Below are 18,650 nucleotides of genomic sequence, written 5' to 3' on the forward strand. Positions count from 1 at the left end.
TTGTGTGTATTAAAGTGGTAGCTGTCATTTGAATAAAGACCTTGACAGTGCCTGGTTTGATTGGAATAAAGCTGGGTTTCCTGAAGCCTGTGGGCCCAGAGTCTTCTCTTGGGTGCAATTCAGTGACTCCTGTGTCACATGGTTCCAGGAGTGGGGTCTTAACACTGATGGATCCTCGGCAGGCATACAATGTTCCTGTCCCACTAAAGCCAGATTAGGCTTCTGCAAGTACTCCTGCCCTTGCCCATCCCCGGGACATGCAGATGAAGATTGCTCCCTCAGATGACCCAGAGTGTTTTCCTACTTTGGTTTTAATGTACAGCAGTACTGATGCTCTGGGACAAGAGAGTCGGGGCAGCTATTTTTGCCCATTTTGACAAGTGAGGCCCTACAAGTGATGTGAAATCTTTCTTCCAAAAGGCTTGATGATTATGATTTCTTGAAGCAACAGATCCAAATGCAAAATCCAGGCCCTGTTGGACTCTCTTAGTGACATCTGCATAGTCTGCCATGACTTGCTTTGGGAGATTACCCACACATATATGGACCGGGTTAACATTCACTGTGTTCCTAGAGACGTTGAAGAATATGGGACTATTTTACTGTCTCTGATATTTAAGGGGAGGAACTTTAGTTTAGACCACTGTATCAGACACTTTACTCTAGCCTCTTTTAATTAGAGAGCGGAATGCTCTCTTCCTACACATCCTAGCCACCTGCAGGGCTCCCGAGACAAGGAGCTGGATGAAAGAGTGAACCTGATTTGTCCATTGAGGTAGGGGACAACCCCTCGCCTGAGGGTCCTGGACATTTGGAGGATTGTTCGCATGCCTGAGGGTCCAGGACAACTGGAGGACTGTTTGCATCAGGCACCCACACCTTCAACCTCCACAGGCATGACAAGAGCTACGAGTCCCAGAGAAACAGTTACTGGAGAAGAGCAAGGTGCTGCATCAGGCCCAGGAGAAGTGGGGACTGATACTCCGACTAAATTTGTGCGCTTGCTACAGGCCGACAGCAGCTTAGACTTTCCATTAAAACAAGCACATTTCGCAAATGGCTCTTACTGTATGGAGTGGGAAGGCCAGAATTTCAAAACAACACACTTTCTAATTAAAGATGGTTTCTTATATTGGGTGATTTCTGATTTCATAGGTGGGGGTCATCTCGACACAGAGAAGACCAGGGATCACCTCTCCAAACACCTTTATTGGCTGAATATGGTCCGAAATGTTGGACAGTTTTTTTGTAAGTCATTTTGTAATTTGTTTCCACTAGTGCTCCTCTGTCACCGATGCCAATTTTGGATGTCCCTTTTGAGAGGGTTGTGTTAGACATTGTTGGTCCTCTAAGAATGGTTATCAGTACATGCTTGTGTTGGTGGATTATGCAACAAGATACCCCGAAGAGGCCACTCTGCAGAAGGCCAATGCCCAAGCTATTGCTAAGACTTTATCAGAAATATTCACACATATTGACATTCTTCACAAGATTTTAATTGAAAAGGTAGCAGTGGGGTGGAAAGCGAAAGTTGCAGACTAGTTGGCCATTGCACTTTAACTTTTATACAATCTGGAGAAAGATACCGTGATGTGCAAGGACTACTGCAGCTAACCTAGTTTAGCCTGTAAAACGGATTTTGTGGCATGATCGCACCATTTCAAATGTGAAGGTCTAATCGCACACTCCCAACAGCAAATTACATACAGCAGACTTCTACAGTTTGTTAGCTGCAAGCAGATATGCCAAAGAATCTATGGTAGCAAAAGGTTTCCAGACACAAAAAGAAGAAAAATGATGCAGAAATATACAAACTTTTAGTTAAAATAAACCCAGCCTATTACACAGCAAAGGAAAAAATTAGTTTCACACAAATTAAACCATTTGCTTTACTGCAAAAGAAAAATACTCTGGACATGTGACAACAGAATGAAGAAGATGAGACTAATAAAATCATGATGGTCGAATATTGTGGTGGACGAATATTTACCTGAAGCTTTGTCAGTAAACTGTCTCTTTCAGAGAAAAGAAGAACAAAACAACTTACAATGTAAATTACATGTATCATTTGGAAGTAATGGTTTAATATGATTATAAACAAATAAGCCACTTTGTGAGTTTAATTTACTGACAATGTTTTGTATTTTTAAGAAAAGTGTGTGTTCATTGTACATCCAGAACCAGAAGTGCTTTATTTTTATTACTATTTATTTTCAATTTTTTATATAAATGTTTTATAAATAAACAATATTTTGTTTAAAATATCTTCAAGTATTTCTTTAGTTAAAGTACTATTTGAAAAATTTTACACTTTTTGTTGAAAAGTTCCATTGCATGCACTTTATGGGTTTTATTTCAAAAATTTTTTTTTTTAAAAAACACTCATTCGGTGTAATTAATTTGATATCTAGTTATGGCTAGTAATGATTAATTTAGGATATGAAAATTAGTATGTAATATTATCTTGAAACTTCATAAAGCTGTTTGCAACTAGTAAAGGTGTCTAGCATAGCTATTTTGTTAGCCATATTCTATGGCTAATTGAGTTGCTGTCCTTATGAACCATATATTTTGATTTCTATAAATATTCAATCGATTGCAATTTTGGTGTTTGCTTTTTTCCTTAAAACCTTATTCAGTAAGTATGTTTCCTTTACAAATGTGGTCTTAGCAGTCAAATGTAAAATTTTTGGTGCCTAAGTAAATACAAATGTGTTCCTGCTGTTACACAAGCAATTTCTTTCCACCAGTAGTTGGTTTCACATGAAATTATCACATTTGTACTGTGTTCCTAGAACATTATGTATACTGTACAGTACAGGACATACAAAAGTAAAATATTACAAATTGTAATTGCTGTAAATTTTAAAAACTTTTTGCTTTTTTCCCCTTCCTGTGTCCAAGCTCTACAGGTGGCATTTGGATCTTTGTACCGTGATGATGTCCTGATCAAGCCCAGTAAAGTAGTAGCAGTTCTAGCTGCTGCATGCATGCTTCAGCTGGTGAGTATTACAGTGTCAATACTCAACTCTCCTGAACAAACGCCTCCATATAAGCACAATGAAAAATGTTGTTTATGTCATCAGTTTGTTTTTACTTAAAGGGTATGAACATATATTAGAATTGTACATAAGCATATATACTTAAAGCCACCTCAGGGTATATTTACATTTAGTAATCCATATATGTAATTCACTAAGGGCATGCAAGACAGTGAGCGCACACAAGACAGAGAGCCCCGCCCACCAACTCTAACTAAGGGCAATCAAGGCAGAGAGCCCCACCCACCAACTCTAAGACCATGGCATACGCACGACAGAGCCCCGCCCGCCATCTCTAATCCTCCTTCTGCATCCACTGTTGCTCTCGATCAAACAGCAATAATTAGCAAACAAAGATAACTGGCAGTAACAGTGCAAAATTCACAATAGGTATGCCAGTTTGAAAAGATAAGTTTTGAGGGTAGTTTTAAAATGTGTTATTGAATCGACCCGTTATAAATGTATAAATGGATATAAATAATTGCGTGTAAACGGTTCACCAAAATCTGTTGTATGTAAACGATACTGTTTAAAACGTTATTGTTTTTTCATCAGAAAACCTGGTTTCCACATCTACCTGTATTAGTTTTAAGTGGTGCTTTTACCACTCGCAATAGGGCGGACACGTTGACTTATCGTGTCGACTGGGCAACACAGTGAATGCGGTGTCTATCTATATACAGTATGTCTTTGTTTTCCGTAGCCTGCTACAGGAAGGTACTCTCTCGACCATTGGCATTGGTTTCCCTCCTTGCTATTTTTGTTATACTGCAATGGTGATTTTCTAAGCCTTTGTTATACTGAATTCGTTTCTCACCCTTTTCCATTCCTATTCTTTCACCGCCGTATGCTACGGCGGGCTTCGCTAGTATAGCTAACATTTGCTAAAATAACACAACAGATATTTTCTGTAAATATGGAAAAAAGTGTCAAAAAATTTTATTTTCTAAACAGAAAATGAGCTGTTGTTGGCACGGCTCTTAAATTTATGCAAGTGAAAGCGTAATCATTATTTTTGTGTTAGCAAACAAGGGAAACTATAAGTGGCATATGTTTTTTATGTGTAAAGCTATAACCTAGAAGAAATAAACTTCTGCAGGCCCGCAGCTTAACAGAAATTTCAAAAGATTCCGTATGCACTAGCACTGCAAATTAACACCCATAAATTTTTTCAGTTTCACACTGCATTTCGCATGGGCATATTGAGTTATTGCAGTAATTTTGAAAGAGGAAATATGTGCAAATTGCAGTAAAGGGTGTTTACCATTCTTTTTAAGTTCATTTTAATTTTATTTCTTGTGGAAATAAAGAACACAATTTTTTGCTTTGCCGTACATATTTTCTGTTAGTTAATCCATCTGAAATTGTACATTTAGATGTAGGAAGCACTGTTGATCCACCACAGTGAGTAGTAATTAAGTAACCAAATAGCCGTAAACCTTTGACATGTGCCAAGGAACAAGTGCTGCAGATTGATAATGCAACATCACAAATTCGTTTTTTTTATATATTTACTACTTATACTGTTAATGAATTTGTGGCTCTGAATTGACCCCCTGTTTGTGTACATGTTATTGTGCCTTTTAATGGACTAACACCTTAGCTGGGATTGGTTTCAGACTTGTGTCCAAAATTGCTTGCAGAGACTCTGGCCTCATTGTCCTGAGGTGGACAAGAAGGTTATGAAATTAAAAATAAATGAATAGTTAAAATATATTTGGTATTTATGGCCTTTCCAAGAAGAAGCAGTGTGAACTTTTGCCAGCTCCAGGGAACTTGAGTGGAGAACCTCTAGAGAGGCCACATAAAAACAATGAAAATCCATTTCACTGGCAGTTACTAGTATCACTGTGGGAAATTTGAAACCATAGCTTATTTTGGCAGTTAGATTAAAAAGTCTGTTAGAATCTATAAAGGAGATTACTATAGTCTGATTGTTGAGCACTAAATTGTACCTCACAATGTAAATATGCAAAACATGCAATTAACTGGCAACCAAACACCATGGACATTTGTTATGGTCAGGTGATTCATCCTTTATCAAATTAATGAACCTGAAGCCTAGAATTCACGGTTATATCATTGTTGGGTCTATTTCCTTCAGATGTTATTCACGGTAAAATGTGAGGTTATTTCTAGTCACTACTTAGTCACTCAAAGGGATCACCTTCATCCCATTTTAATATTTCTTTTCTTCGCCCAAAAGTACGGGTCTTAAAGTATGGCTGTGGATCTGTCATGTAGTTATTATTTGGTTACTATGATAAGAAGATTGGTAATGTGTCATGGCCTTCACATTTGGCAGATCTGTGCTTAGTCATGTATCTAAGGTTCTGAAGCAGTGTTTCTATCAGCACTAGTTTAACGGTCTTGTGGAAGAAATTTCCAAATCATCTGTGTTGGATGCTGTTGGATCCTTTGTTACAGTACACTGAAGAGAAGAATAACAGATTGCATGCTGCAAACAAGACTGGAAAGTAGAAGTAAAATATTTAGTGTGTGTGGCAGGAGGTAGTGTCAGGGGAGTAGTATATGAAATGCTAGATCGATGTACTTGTGACTGAAGAATGGATGGACATAGTGTTTAAGATTGAGGTAAGATGTAGTTTTCAAATGAATTATGAAAACACTCCAAGTATATACTCAGAACTTTGGTAGGGAAAACGGACAGATGGATTTTGTATGTATATATAGTATATGTATATTTTTCATAGTGGAGTTTTTAACATTTGCATCATTATGATTTTTATTCACTTTTCCAGGTGTTCTGGTTATTTAGCCCGTTATTTATTTATATATGACCACACTAGTAAATCTGGTACTGAAGTATCTGCAGCCTTTTGGTATTCAGTGTCATTTGAACTGGTGTCTACTCTGTTAATTGTTATTATTAAGGTACAGTTAAAGGTGCAAACCCCACAGACAAAAGTTAATTAATAAAATAAACATTTGCAAAAATACATACATTTCTAATTTGTTGACAGTGAACTGTAAATCATACTAGTGCTCTTTTCTAAATGCAAAATAGAGGTAAAATGACATGCTGGTTAAGAAGTTGCTTGCAAGAAACACTTACTGCAATAAGGATACCCTCAGGACTGAACTTGGAAACCACTGGTGTAAGTTTACTTGTCAGCAAAGGTTTTCTTTTAACTGTCAAGTACTACTCTTGGGTGATTAGGTTAAATGTAGGTCAAAGATGTATACATGGCAGTGGTAGTAAGATGCATATGCATTGAATAAGTTCATGCAGATGTTTGTTTTTTGTAATATTATATATATTTCCTGCTATATGTAAGGTATGACACTGTATACGAGAATGAAATGTGGCTAATAAATGCAGCACATGATCAGAGCTTTGTGGGCATGAAACAAGAGATTATTGGTATGATAAATACCAAGGGTGCTCAAGACCATGGAATGTAACAGAAAGAATTTCAACATGTGGTATCCCTGGATGAATTCAGATTATTGGCTGAATGTTACTTGCGTAAAATCACTATGGTTTCAAATGCAGAAATGTATTTCTATTACCTTTGTATTAGCTATTTCCCTGCATATGTTTTTGTTCATATTGTGTACTCTTGCCTTTCCAAACAGGATGGTTTGATTCAGCAATGTGGGGAGACCATGAAAGAAACAGTCAGTGATAAGACAGTCTGTTGTTATTACACATCTGCAAGCACCTATGGCCTGGACTCTGTCAAGAAAAAGTAAGATCATTTGTTTTAATAATTTTTAGTTTTTGGAGTTTACTATAATTATTATACACAAAATAATCTTCTTGACCATTAACCACTTCCGTGTGAAAATTAAATGAAAGTTGTACAAGTACAAAAGAGAAGAAAAGGTTTAAATATTTCAAAAACAGAGTTTTAACCCCGAATGACTTCTTTTCTTTGTAAAGTTACTTCAGTGTTAATTTTTTCCCATTTTGGATAATACAAAACATTCCTGCAAAATACAGCAAAAAAAGTAATTTAGCCAGCAGTTAGATGATCATTAAGGAAAAGGATTTGATTTGAGATAGCACCAAGCAGGGCTACTGACACAGTATAAATTTTGTGAATTTGTTGTATATATGTGTTTGTGGGTATATATTCATAGGGCTGGTTACATGAGAGCTTTTGCTATGAGGTTGAATCGAATGGTTTGTTGCAATGGTGCATCCACTTTTCTTAACTTACATTACAGTTTCCTTTTCATCCACAAGATGGAGTAGAGTGCTATGATCCAAATAAAGCATGTTAATGCTTGTACTTGTGTCATGTGAGCAGGAAACTGTCCTTAACAATATGGTGTATTATGAAGAATATACTGTACCTTTTCATTAATAAATTTAATATTTTCTTTATGTGAAAGTTGTCTGTGTTGTCACTTTATTAATGAGCGGGATTATAATGAAAGGTGGTATAAAATAGCCATCAGTTTAAGAAAAAGCCTAGAAGGAATGTATATTTTCAGTCAGTCAACATTAAATTTGCACTAAGGTAATTTATGGTTGTTGACTGTTTAATTTGTGTACCGTGTTGTAGTTGATTCACGTTATAGAAAATATTACAACTGCTTTGGTATTCACATGTTTATTTGTTTTGCTTGCATTGGAACAACACTAAAAAGCAAGAAAAATGTCAAATCTAATGTCATTTCAGCACAGAACTGCAGAAATGAACTGGACAAAATTATTGTCACCCTCAACTTAATATTCGGTAGCACTTTGGGAAACTTTGGTAGCACCCTTTCGAAACAGAAACTGTGACCATGAATTAGTTTCTTACAACTCTGAATTGGAATTGTGAACCACTTTTCTTTTGCTATCCACTACAGGCCTCTTAAATTTGAAGGGTGCCTTCTCTCAACGGCTGTTTTGAAATCTTTCCACATGGATTGTCTTAAACCAGTTCTAGGTACTTTTTGAAGTATGTTTTGGGTCATTTTACTGCTGGAAGACCCATGACTTCTGACAGAGACACAGCTGTCCATCACTGGACCCTATATTGCACTCCAAAATTCATTAATAGTCTTTAGATTTCATTATTCCATGTACACAGCCAAAGCATTCAGTGCCATAGGCAACAAAGGAAACCCAAAATATTTGTGAACCTCCTACATGTTTGACTGTTGGGAATGCATTCTTTTCCTGGAAGGCCAGATTTTGTTTTTCGTAAATGGTACATCGATGTACTTTACATCAAGCTAGTGCTGGGTTGTATGACCAAAATTCTATATCACAGTATTTTTCGAAATTATACCAGTTTCGCTGTATTCAACTGTTTTTTTTTCCCATGCGTGAGTGAATGTTAGCCACATTTTCCACTGCAATTACTGCAGTGGACTGGCTCAGAATAACCTATTCCACTGTCATGTGAATTGTACAAAAAAAAAAAAAAATGTAATATGCACACTGGTATTAATAACAGGTTTGCATGGCCCCATAAAGTGATAGTTTTCAAGGGGGTGGCACTAATGAAGAGAATGAATCACATTGCATCACAGATGCAGTCAAAATATAGAACCTTTTTATTGAACAAATTTTGCAAACAACTTAAACTATAATTTTGACAACATATTTTCAACCATCCAAAGAGGCATTTAGACTTAGTAAAATATCCAGAGGTGCTTGTCAAAAACTGTATTACACTGAACATTTCAGGATGAAATGCATTAAAGCAGGTATTAAACATGCATGGTAGTGAGGCGGTAGTGCTGCTCCCTCACAGTAAGGGGTCCCCAGGTGTATGTTCAGTGTAGAAAACTTTATGGCAGGTGTGACGAGGCTCCAGAAAACTGGATGTATGAATGGGTATCGCACAGGTTTAACTGAAATATTGTGTAAATGTTGGGTTCGTGTTCTGGTGGTCGGAGACACGAACACAATTCAATGGATGTTGTTCTGAGCGGGCTTTATTTATTGTATGCGCGCTGTCTGTCTGACGTACCAAAACCCTAGTTCCTATTCTTCCTTTTTCTTTCTCCACGTAACCAATCACCACATGATAAACGTCTTTATGAATTTAAAACTAGTTAATAAATTTAGCCCATGGAGTATTCAGATCATTAAAAAAAATCTTCGTTATAAATGTTTAATTATGCCATCCATTCAGGGTTGCACCTATCCCAGCAAGCATCGTGTGCGAGGCAGGAACAGTCTCTGGAAGGAGCACCAGCGCAATGCTACCACTGTGCCAATGTGCTTCAATGTTTTATACGTGCTTTAATTCCTGTCATCATGAAAATGATATCAAGTATACATCTTAGTATTTGAATTGTTCAGAGAGTTGTAACATCATGAATGTAATGTATTCTTTGTCCTGTCAGCATAAGAGAAAGCCAGTTTAACACTGGAATTACCAGTGCCTACGAGAAAACATCGTAAATCCATCCCACCTTAAATCCGTTCGCACCGCTCCGTCAGCGTCTTTTGTCCTGTAAATGTGCCGATTAAGACAAGCAGCCTGCTATTCCATCCCCCCACCATCGCAGAACGTTCACAATGTCCTCCCAGCTCATGTCTTGTTTGATTATCTAGGAGTGAAGTGCTGATGTTTTAGAGTGGAAATAATAGATCGTTATTTGGAACACATGCATTTCATGTGTGTTCCGTTTCTACAGTAATCTATGTAAACACATTGTTAAAACAGAAACTTTTTTATATTTTAGTAATGTTGAAAAATATAGGCATAAACTGTAGAATGTGTGAACCCTGAAGTCCAAAGATCAAATAAACACTTTCACAAAAGGTTCAAGGACGATACAACAGCTTCCGTGGCGTAGCCGTAAGATTTGCTGACTTGTAATCAAGAGTCCACGGTTTGATCCTGACTGCCTCCTATATTTGCCGTTTTTAGTAGTGAGCTGCTCTTATCTATACTGATACAAGGCAAAGCCCTTACTGACTCACTCACTCACTCACTCACTGACTCATCACTAATTCTCCAACTTCCCGTGTAGATAGAAGGCTAAAATTTGACAGGCTTATTCCTTACAACGGTCGACAACATCCGCCATGTTGAACTTTCTTATTTACGGCCCCATCTTCACGAAATTTGGTAGGCGGCTTCCCTGCGCTAACCGAAACCGATGTATGTACTTATTTCGATGGTATGACGCCACTGTCGGCCGCCATATTGATCTTTCCAACGTCACTAATTCTCCAACTTCCCGTGTAGGTAGAAGGCTGAAATTTGGCAGGCTCATTCCTTACAGCTTACTTACAAGAGTTAAGCAGGTTTCATTTTGAAATTCTACGCGTAACGGTCAAAACGATCGACAATGTCCGCCATGTTGAACTTTCTTATTTATGGCCCCATCTTCATGAAATTTGGTAGGCGGCTTCCCTGCACTAACCGAAACCAATGTATGTACTTATTTCGGTAGTATGATGCCACTGTCGGCCGCCATATTGAACTTTTCAACGGTCTTTGTTACTTATGGGCCCATCTTCAAGAAATTTTATACGCGGGTTCCCAACACTAACTGAATCCTACTTGCGTACATATATACGTCCATAGCCTGCAGCTCGGTAACCGTGTGACGCGGCGTTGGGTCCCCCATCCCAACGCCTCCCACGTTGTTGGCTGCCTGCCTAGATAAGGCCGTCCATCGCTCCGGTTTCTACATTCCCTTCCTTGCTTCGCCACGGGATTCACGTCTCCCTGCTGATAACTACAGCCTTTTTATTTAATCCACGGCTTCTCCACTGTTTTATTGTTTGTTTAGTACAATTATAGTTATTATTTAGGTATTTTAGACTTACTTTACATTGTTCAGGTACCCATTTCCATTATCATTCCAACCGTACCCCCATTAACATGTCTATCAAGGTGATCACCATCGATCAAAGAATTGTCACTTACCGAGTGGTTTCCATGCTCGGAGATGGCACCTACCTTTTCCATTCTCTGTGTTACATATTGCACGGCCATATTAGGCTCACTCTTGATATCCGGAGGAACATTGTGTCTTATGTATTGAATGACTGGGACAGGTTTAAGGTGTGGACTGATAATGGTACAGGAGATAATTATACTACACAGGAGCACTATAAGAGTGAAATGCTTAAGCCCTTCACCTATGGTTCTGCATGTGAGTTGATGGCTGCCGCTGAATTGTTTGGTTGTCGCTTTCAAGTGTACCAAAATGGCCAAATATTTTACACCTTTCGACAACTGCCAGTGCCTCTTAAACATCTTAGACTCACAGGTGACGATTTCAGTTGTGGACACTTCGATGTTTATGAATGTTTAAACTCTCAAAAGCTGGATGTGAAGTTATCAATGAAACCGGTTGTATGCTTACAACGCTTGACAGATGCCGAATTTCACTTCAACACAAGTCCTGCAAATAGTGTCGTAATTGAAACAAACCATGAAACTCAAACCGATTATGACAGCAGCAATTCAAGCTGTGAGATTTGAAACAAGATTACTGTTCACATCGTCAACTGTACGTTGCATGCTCAAGAGTAAGCTCAGCACACAGCTTGGTCATATTACAACCGGAGGGCCGAACTCACAATGTTGTATACAAAGAGATCCTTAACAAATAATTATTGGTATATTTTCCCTCAGTTTAAAAAGGTTTAATTTTCTTCTTAATAAAAATTTTAAGGCATTACTTCGCCGCTGCGAAGCGGGTATTTTGCTAGTTGTTAATATTATACAGTACAACCATACATTTGGTTTGCGTCTGTAACAGACCGTGTACATTTATAGTACTGTACTTTTAAAAGTTACCGTTTTTTTTTTCTTTTCACTTTTATTCTCTCAGTCACAATCACAATACATACTACCGCCCTATGGATCTGAAGCTGTTAGTTTTTATTTGAATTATTATTTTATTTTCATGCAGACAGAGATTTATGGAGCAGAAGAATGTGGAAGTTGGCATATGCACAGATTTATGCATCTGAATTTTTTTGTGCTTACTCATATTTCCGCTTTTGTCCGTACGCCATGTTTTAGTGTGAATTCTATGCACGGCGCTATGCATGAGGCCCCTGGTTTTTCAGTTCTAACTTCACACAAACTCTCAATGTCTGTCCTTGTTTCAGTGAAGCAGCTTTTAGTGTATATGTTTTATTAGTCCACATAATCCAGTTCAGTTTGGGATGCATCAACACGCTTACGTATTAACAAAGAGCTAGTTTAAAGTTAACAGTCAGGTTAGCCGTCTTATCTTTTAATTGGGGAAGAAAACTGAAGAAACCCGGCAGAGAGAATGTGCAAACTCATTTTATTGAAAGAGAAAATAGGTTATTTACTTCTAAGACTGCAATAAGACTATATCAATACAGTTAATAAAAATGCCACACATAGGGGAATCAAAATCCATATTAATTTTTTAAACCACTGGGTTTTTGTTACAAGATAATCGTACACAAGAGAGGATTCATAGAGGAAGCTGTACAACATAGTTAAGTATTAGTTTGAACATAAGAAATTTAACAACAATAATAATAATAATGCATTTTATTTGACAAGAGAAAGGAGACCAATTCAGTCCCTAAAGTCTGCTTGTTTAGCTATTAGCTAAGCCATCCCAATATCTCATCCAGTTCCTTCAGCTACATGTCTCGCTAGTTTGTTCCAAATTCCCACAACTTTGTTTAAAGAAGTGCTTCCTGGCTTCAGTCTTAAATGTGTTGTTGAGTATGTGATTCACCCTTAAACTGAAATAATTCAGATGGATCTACTTTATTAATGTCTTTGAAGATTTTAAATACCTGGATTAGATCACCAAGCAGTCTTCTCTGTGCGAGTAAACAGGTTTAATTCTTCTAGTTTGTCAGAGTAGGACATGCTCTGAAGACCCAGGATGTAACTGGTTGTTCTCCTCTTCACAGCTTTAAGTACTGCTATGACAAAGGGATGACCATATATATGAGGCGGCATCAGCTGTTGCAGAGGCAAAAACTCGGGCATGGGAGGAGTTTGGGGAAGCCATGGAAAATGACTTTTGGTTGGCACCGAGAAGGTTCTGGCAAACCGTCAGGCGCTTCAGGACGGGAAAGCGGTGCTCCACCAACACTGTGTACAGTGGAGATGAGGACCTGCTGACTTCAACTGCAGACGTTATTGACCAGTGGAAGGAATACTTCGAGGATCTTCTCAAGCCCACCAGCATTTCTTCCTTAGAGGAAGCAGAGCTAGAGGACTCCGGTTTCCTTCCATATTGGGGGCCGAGGTAGTTAAAAAGCGGAGCCCCTGGGTTGGACGAGGTTCACCCTGGGTTCCTCAAGGCTCTTGATGTTGTGGGGCTGTCCTGGTTGACACGTCTCTCTAACATCGCATGGACATCGGGGGCAGTGCCTCTGGATTGGCAAACCGGGGTGGTGGTCCCCCTTTTTAAGAAAGCTGACCGGAGGATGTGCTCCAACTATAGGGGGATCACACTCCTCAGCTTCCCTAGTAAAGTCTATTCAGGGGTGCTGGAGAAGAGAGTTCGGTCGCAGGAGCAGGTGCTTGGTCCGCATTGCCGGTAATAAGTCAAACTCATTTCCGGGCTGCCGTTTGTTACCGACTCTGTTGATAAGTTTTATGGACAGAATTTCTAGGTGCAGCCAAGTAGCGGAGGGGGTCTGGTTTGGTGACCTCAGAATCTTGTCTCTGCTATTTGCGGATGACGTGGTTCTGTTGGCTTCATCGGACAGTGACCTCCAGCTCTCACTGGCGCGGTTCGCAGCCGAGTGTGAAGTAGCAGGGATGAAAGTCAGCACCTCTAAATCCGAGGCCATGGTTCTCAGCCGGAAAAGGGTGGAATGCTGTCTCCCGGTTTGGAACACATTACTGTTGAGTGGAGGAGTTCAAGCATCTCTGGGTCTTGTTCACGAGTGAGGGAAGAATGGAGTGGAAGGTTGATAGACGGATTGGTGCGGCATCCGCAGTAATGCAGGCTCTGCAGTGGTCCGTCATGGTGAAGAGAGAGCTGAGCCAAAAGGCGAGGCTGTCAATTTACCAGTCGATCTACGTTCCTACCCTCACCTATGGCCACGAGCTTTGGGTAATGACCGAAAGAGCAAGATCGCGGATACAAGTGGCCGAAATGAGTTTTATCCACAGGGTGACTGGACTTTCCCTTAGAGAGAGGGTGAGGAGTTCATTTTTCAGGGAGAAACTCGGAGTACAGTCGCTGCTCCTCCACATTGAGAGGAGTCAGTTGAGGTGGTTTGGGCATCTGGCCAGGATGCCCCCTGGACACCTCCCTGAGGGGTGTTCCAGGCATGTCTCAGGGCCTCTCGGTCCTCCCAGAGGAGCTGGCTGGGGAGAGGGAGGTCTGTGCTTCCCTGCTTAGGCTGCTGCCCCCGTGACCCGACCTCGGATAAGTGGTGGATAATGGATGGATGGATGGATGTATATATAAGATGCTAAGATTTTATTTTATTTACCCTCTGTCATTAAAATGAATCATATGACTTAGTATCAGTTATTCAGCAATTTTCTCACACAAGGTAATTTGCAATCAGAAATGTAATCATTTTTTGTAAACCTCTTCAGGTTTCCAAGATTACTTCTTTCAATTCTAAGTTTCTCTCTGTGTTGCTTCCTCTTATTCATGGAATGGAGTGTTATTTGGCCTACAGTACATGAATGTGAAGTATCTGCTGTAGAGTCCTAATAACATAAGGCCATTAAAGGTTAGCACATAATAAATTGATGCAAAAATAAGCGAGTTTTATTTTATATATATATATATATATATATATATATATATATATATATATATATATATATATATATATATATATAAAAACACGGTGGCACAATGGTAGCGCTGCTGCCTCGCAGTTAGGAGACCCGGGTTCGTTTCCCGGGTCCTCCCTGCGTGGAGTTTGGATGTTCTCCCGTGTCTGCATGGGTTTCCTCCGGGCGCCGGTTTCCTCCCACAATCCAAAGACATGCAGGTTAGGTGGATTGGCGATTCTAACTTGGCCCTAGTGTGTGCTTGGTGTGTGGGTGTGTTTGTGTGTGTGTCCTGCGGTGGGTTGGCACCCTGCCCTGGATTGGTTCCTGCCTTGTGCCCTGTGTTGGCTGGGATTGGCTCCAGCGGACCCCCGTGACCCTGTATTCGGATTCAGCGGGTTAGAAAATGGATGGATGGATATATAAACACAGTACATCACAGGCAATAAATTAGCTTGCTTGGTTTTCCGATATGATGTGCAAAGGTTTTTTAAAAGACAGTTGTCTTGCCCTTTTTGAAAACTGTTTCTTATTGTGTTACAAACCAAATATGAAATTAATAGAGACAAATAAATATGATAATTGTACAGTATTAATTATGCTATTTTCCTTTTGTTCAGAATATGAAAGGGCATCTTTACCTGTGTGGCATATGTGTTAATTTCTAAATTTCACAGTTTGCTACTCTTTTCCACCTGCACATACTAAATGAATAGTCTAAAGTTAGTTATTTTTTTTAAAAATAAGCAGATCAAGAAAACAAAAAAAAATTGGAAACCACACCCCCTACAGTTATCTCATGAGTGATATATCACCAAATGAAATACAATTATGTACTGGTAGCAGTCTGTACATAATTCATATCTACAAAGCCCCAGTGTGTAGTAAGACTTTGGATTCTCAAGGGTTTATAAGGAAATGCATTTTGTTACTGAATATAATCGGAAAATACGATGAGTATTTCATATATTGTGAGTTTTGAAAATATTTAAGTGTATCTAAATCAAAAAATCTAAACTTTTCAGAAAATTTGTAATATTTCTAACCAGTATTATGTGCACCACTATATAGTATTGTTCAGATGTCAACCTCACATTTCCATGTTACTTCCCAAAGTATTCTTGTTCTTATCTTTCGTTGTCTTACTTCAGTTGTCCTCAAAGAAACCAATAACTTTTGTTCAATACGAAGCAACCTTCTCATCCTGAATGTACAATACATTCTTGAGAGCCCCTCTTTCATTTGGAAGTAGTGCTAGAATATTGTATCTAAACTCCCGTAGACAGGCATATGTTTGAAGGGTGAAATATTCTTCCTGCGTAGGGAAACTTAACCCCAATTTCGAATTCTTTCTGCGCACAAGCTAACATTATCAATAGGAAAGCAGAGAAGTATACATTTTGCTATTTGCATATTGTTCGGCCTACTATGTACAGTGGGGTGGCATTAATTGCCCATTTAAAAAAAAAAAAAAACACCTTGCAGTATTGCTTGTAATTACTGAACCACATTAAATACATTTGCATCTTTAGGTGGTGTTAGAGGCTGGAACATTTTATGTAACCCACCATTCTTTGTATTATATTAATTGTGGCAATGTCTTTCTCTTGTGTCTTTCAGAAATTGAAGGGTTCATTATGCTAAATGTCACGTTGTAGTGATCACTCAGTGGTTCGTCATAATTCTTTAGTAAACATCTCTATCCAGAATAATTTGCAAAAAATATATAATATATATAAAACATTTAAATAATTACTAAGATTAGACTAAATAATTTTGAAGTAGTGCACAATAAACTTAGAATAAAGACTAGATTCTGGCTAGTGGTCTAATTAAAATATTCCCAGTTGACTGTCGATAGTCTAGCTGTAAGAGAGCAGGAGAAGAAAAGCCTATAAGGTGTCAAGATGTATTGTGAAAAGACATATATTTAAGGACTGCAATATTTTAACAATGTGTAAACTGTAAATACTTAACACTTTGCTGGAGCTGTTTTGATGCAGTGGGAAGTGTAATCTTAGTCTGAGGCTACATCCACACTACTGTGTGTCTATTTAAAAACAGCTTTTTTAAATGAGAACAATCTCTGTCACATTAACGTTTTCACATCATTTATAAAAGTATTTCCATCCACACTAAAACGATGAAACACACAGATGATGAAGATGTTCGCCTACCTGGAACATGCACATATTGGCAAAAAATCCTTGAATGCTGCTGGCCATGGGATTTATCACAAAGATGTAGTAATTATTTTTCAATTGCATACAGTACAGGCCAAAAGTTTGGACACACCTTCTCATTCAATGTGTTTTCTTTATTTTCATGACCATTTACATTGGTAGATTCTCACTGAAGGCATCAAAACTATGAATGAACACATGTGGAGTTATGTACTTAACAAAAAAAGGTGAAATAACTGAAAACATGTTTTATATTCTAGTTTCTTCAAAATAGCCACCCTTTGCTCTGATTACTGCTTTGCACACTCAATGGCCCCAAACACACCTCCAGGCTGTGTAAGGGCTATTTGACCAAGAAGGAGAGTGATGGAGTGCTGTAAATGGTCATGAAAATAAAGAAAACGCATTGAATGAGGAGGTGTGTCCAAACTTTTGTCCTGTACTGTATGTATGCAATATTCAGGCTTTACAAAACACAATTTAGATGCATACAGATAACTGCTGTATATCTGCTATGTTGGAGGAGGATGTTTGTCTTCCGTGAAGACTGACCAATCAGGGAACGAGCAGGATCTAATCAGGGAAGGGCTATGTAATAAATATGAACATATAGAAGAGTGATTAGACTTGGCATTTTTGTACATCTACATTTTTACCCCATCCACATTGCATTGCTGAGCTACTGTTCCAGAAGTATATGGCTGTGAAGAGTGTTTTAAAAAAATCTCCATTCTTGGGGTTTAGAAGCACTTGGGGTAGTGTGGACAAAAGACAAAAACTGAGACTAATATATGCATTTTTATATGAAACTGTAGTACTGTGGACAAAGCCTGAGCTACAATAAAGCTGTGCAAACAAAACAAAAAAGTGAAAAAATACATTTCTTCCACAACCCCACCACTCTGATAAGTGGTTAATAAATGAAGATTTTTTCAGTTCAGAGAAGCAAATGGAGTTCATGAAAGTATGACAGACTTGCCATAAAGACCACATATTAACAGTCTCATTGCTGACATGTATCGTTTTCAAGAACATTAATGTTATCTATATTTAATCATTTTGAACTAGATTTTAAGTATTTCACAACTTTTTTTTCGTATTTAAAGGGACATGTTTATTATTGATTATTTATTTTGACTTATAATATTATGTTGTAAGAGACTTGTATGGTACTTGTGTCTTCTTTCATGGTTGCTACTGAAAAAATTAATGTAAATAATGAAGAATCCTTTTCCCTTCCTGCTTCAAGAATGACATGTCCTCTTAGTTGTTTAAGAATTATTAACCTCCTTGTGATACATACTGATACCATTATAAGTATATCATATTAAAATTATTATAAATGGAATCTGTGAAATTAGAGTAAGGAAACTGTTGAGGAAATTGATATTGGTTCTTTAATGTGGTTGTGTCTTGCAGGTGCTTGGAATGGCTTCTAAATAACCTTATGACTCACCCAAGTGCTGACCTACTGAAACAGCTCAGGTAATTTATACAGAAAGGTTCTTTAAAGTTGACAGGTGAGCCCTGAATTACTGGATCTTTTCTGCATGATTTCCATTCCTCCAAAATAGTTTGCAATCATTTTAAATATTTCTGTGAACTTCAGAACCATGCTTTTCTGTTGCTGGCTACTTTAGATTGTTTAAACTGAAACTCATTATCTATAATGCTTCTCTAATGCTTATGAATATTGTCATTAGCATCAGTGCTGCATCAGCTTTAATTGTGTGCCTTGATAAGAA

At 38.2% G+C, this 18,650-nt stretch overlaps 1 protein-coding gene across 6 annotated transcripts in view; it reads left to right on the plus strand.

Annotated features, from left to right (window-relative positions):
* Positions 1-18,650, plus strand: part of gmcl1 (germ cell-less, spermatogenesis associated) — a 66,799-nt gene that overhangs the window by 24,353 nt on the left and 23,796 nt on the right. For 4 of the 6 annotated variants that reach the window (XM_039768392.1, XM_039768395.1, XM_039768393.1 and 1 more), the window contains exons 6-9: positions 1,156-1,248; positions 2,905-3,002; positions 6,642-6,754; positions 18,325-18,390. In XM_039768392.1, the coding sequence (XP_039624326.1) occupies positions 1,156-1,248; positions 2,905-3,002; positions 6,642-6,754; positions 18,325-18,390 (370 nt within the window). The remainder of the gene's footprint in view (positions 1-1,155; positions 1,249-2,904; positions 3,003-6,641; positions 6,755-18,324; positions 18,391-18,650) is intronic. The other 2 variants (XM_039768396.1, XM_039768397.1) reach the window with 1 other exon arrangement.

The sequence above is a fragment of the Polypterus senegalus genome, chromosome 11 (genome assembly GCF_016835505.1).
Source record: "Polypterus senegalus isolate Bchr_013 chromosome 11, ASM1683550v1, whole genome shotgun sequence".
Classification (NCBI taxonomy): domain Eukaryota; kingdom Metazoa; phylum Chordata; class Cladistia; order Polypteriformes; family Polypteridae; genus Polypterus; species Polypterus senegalus.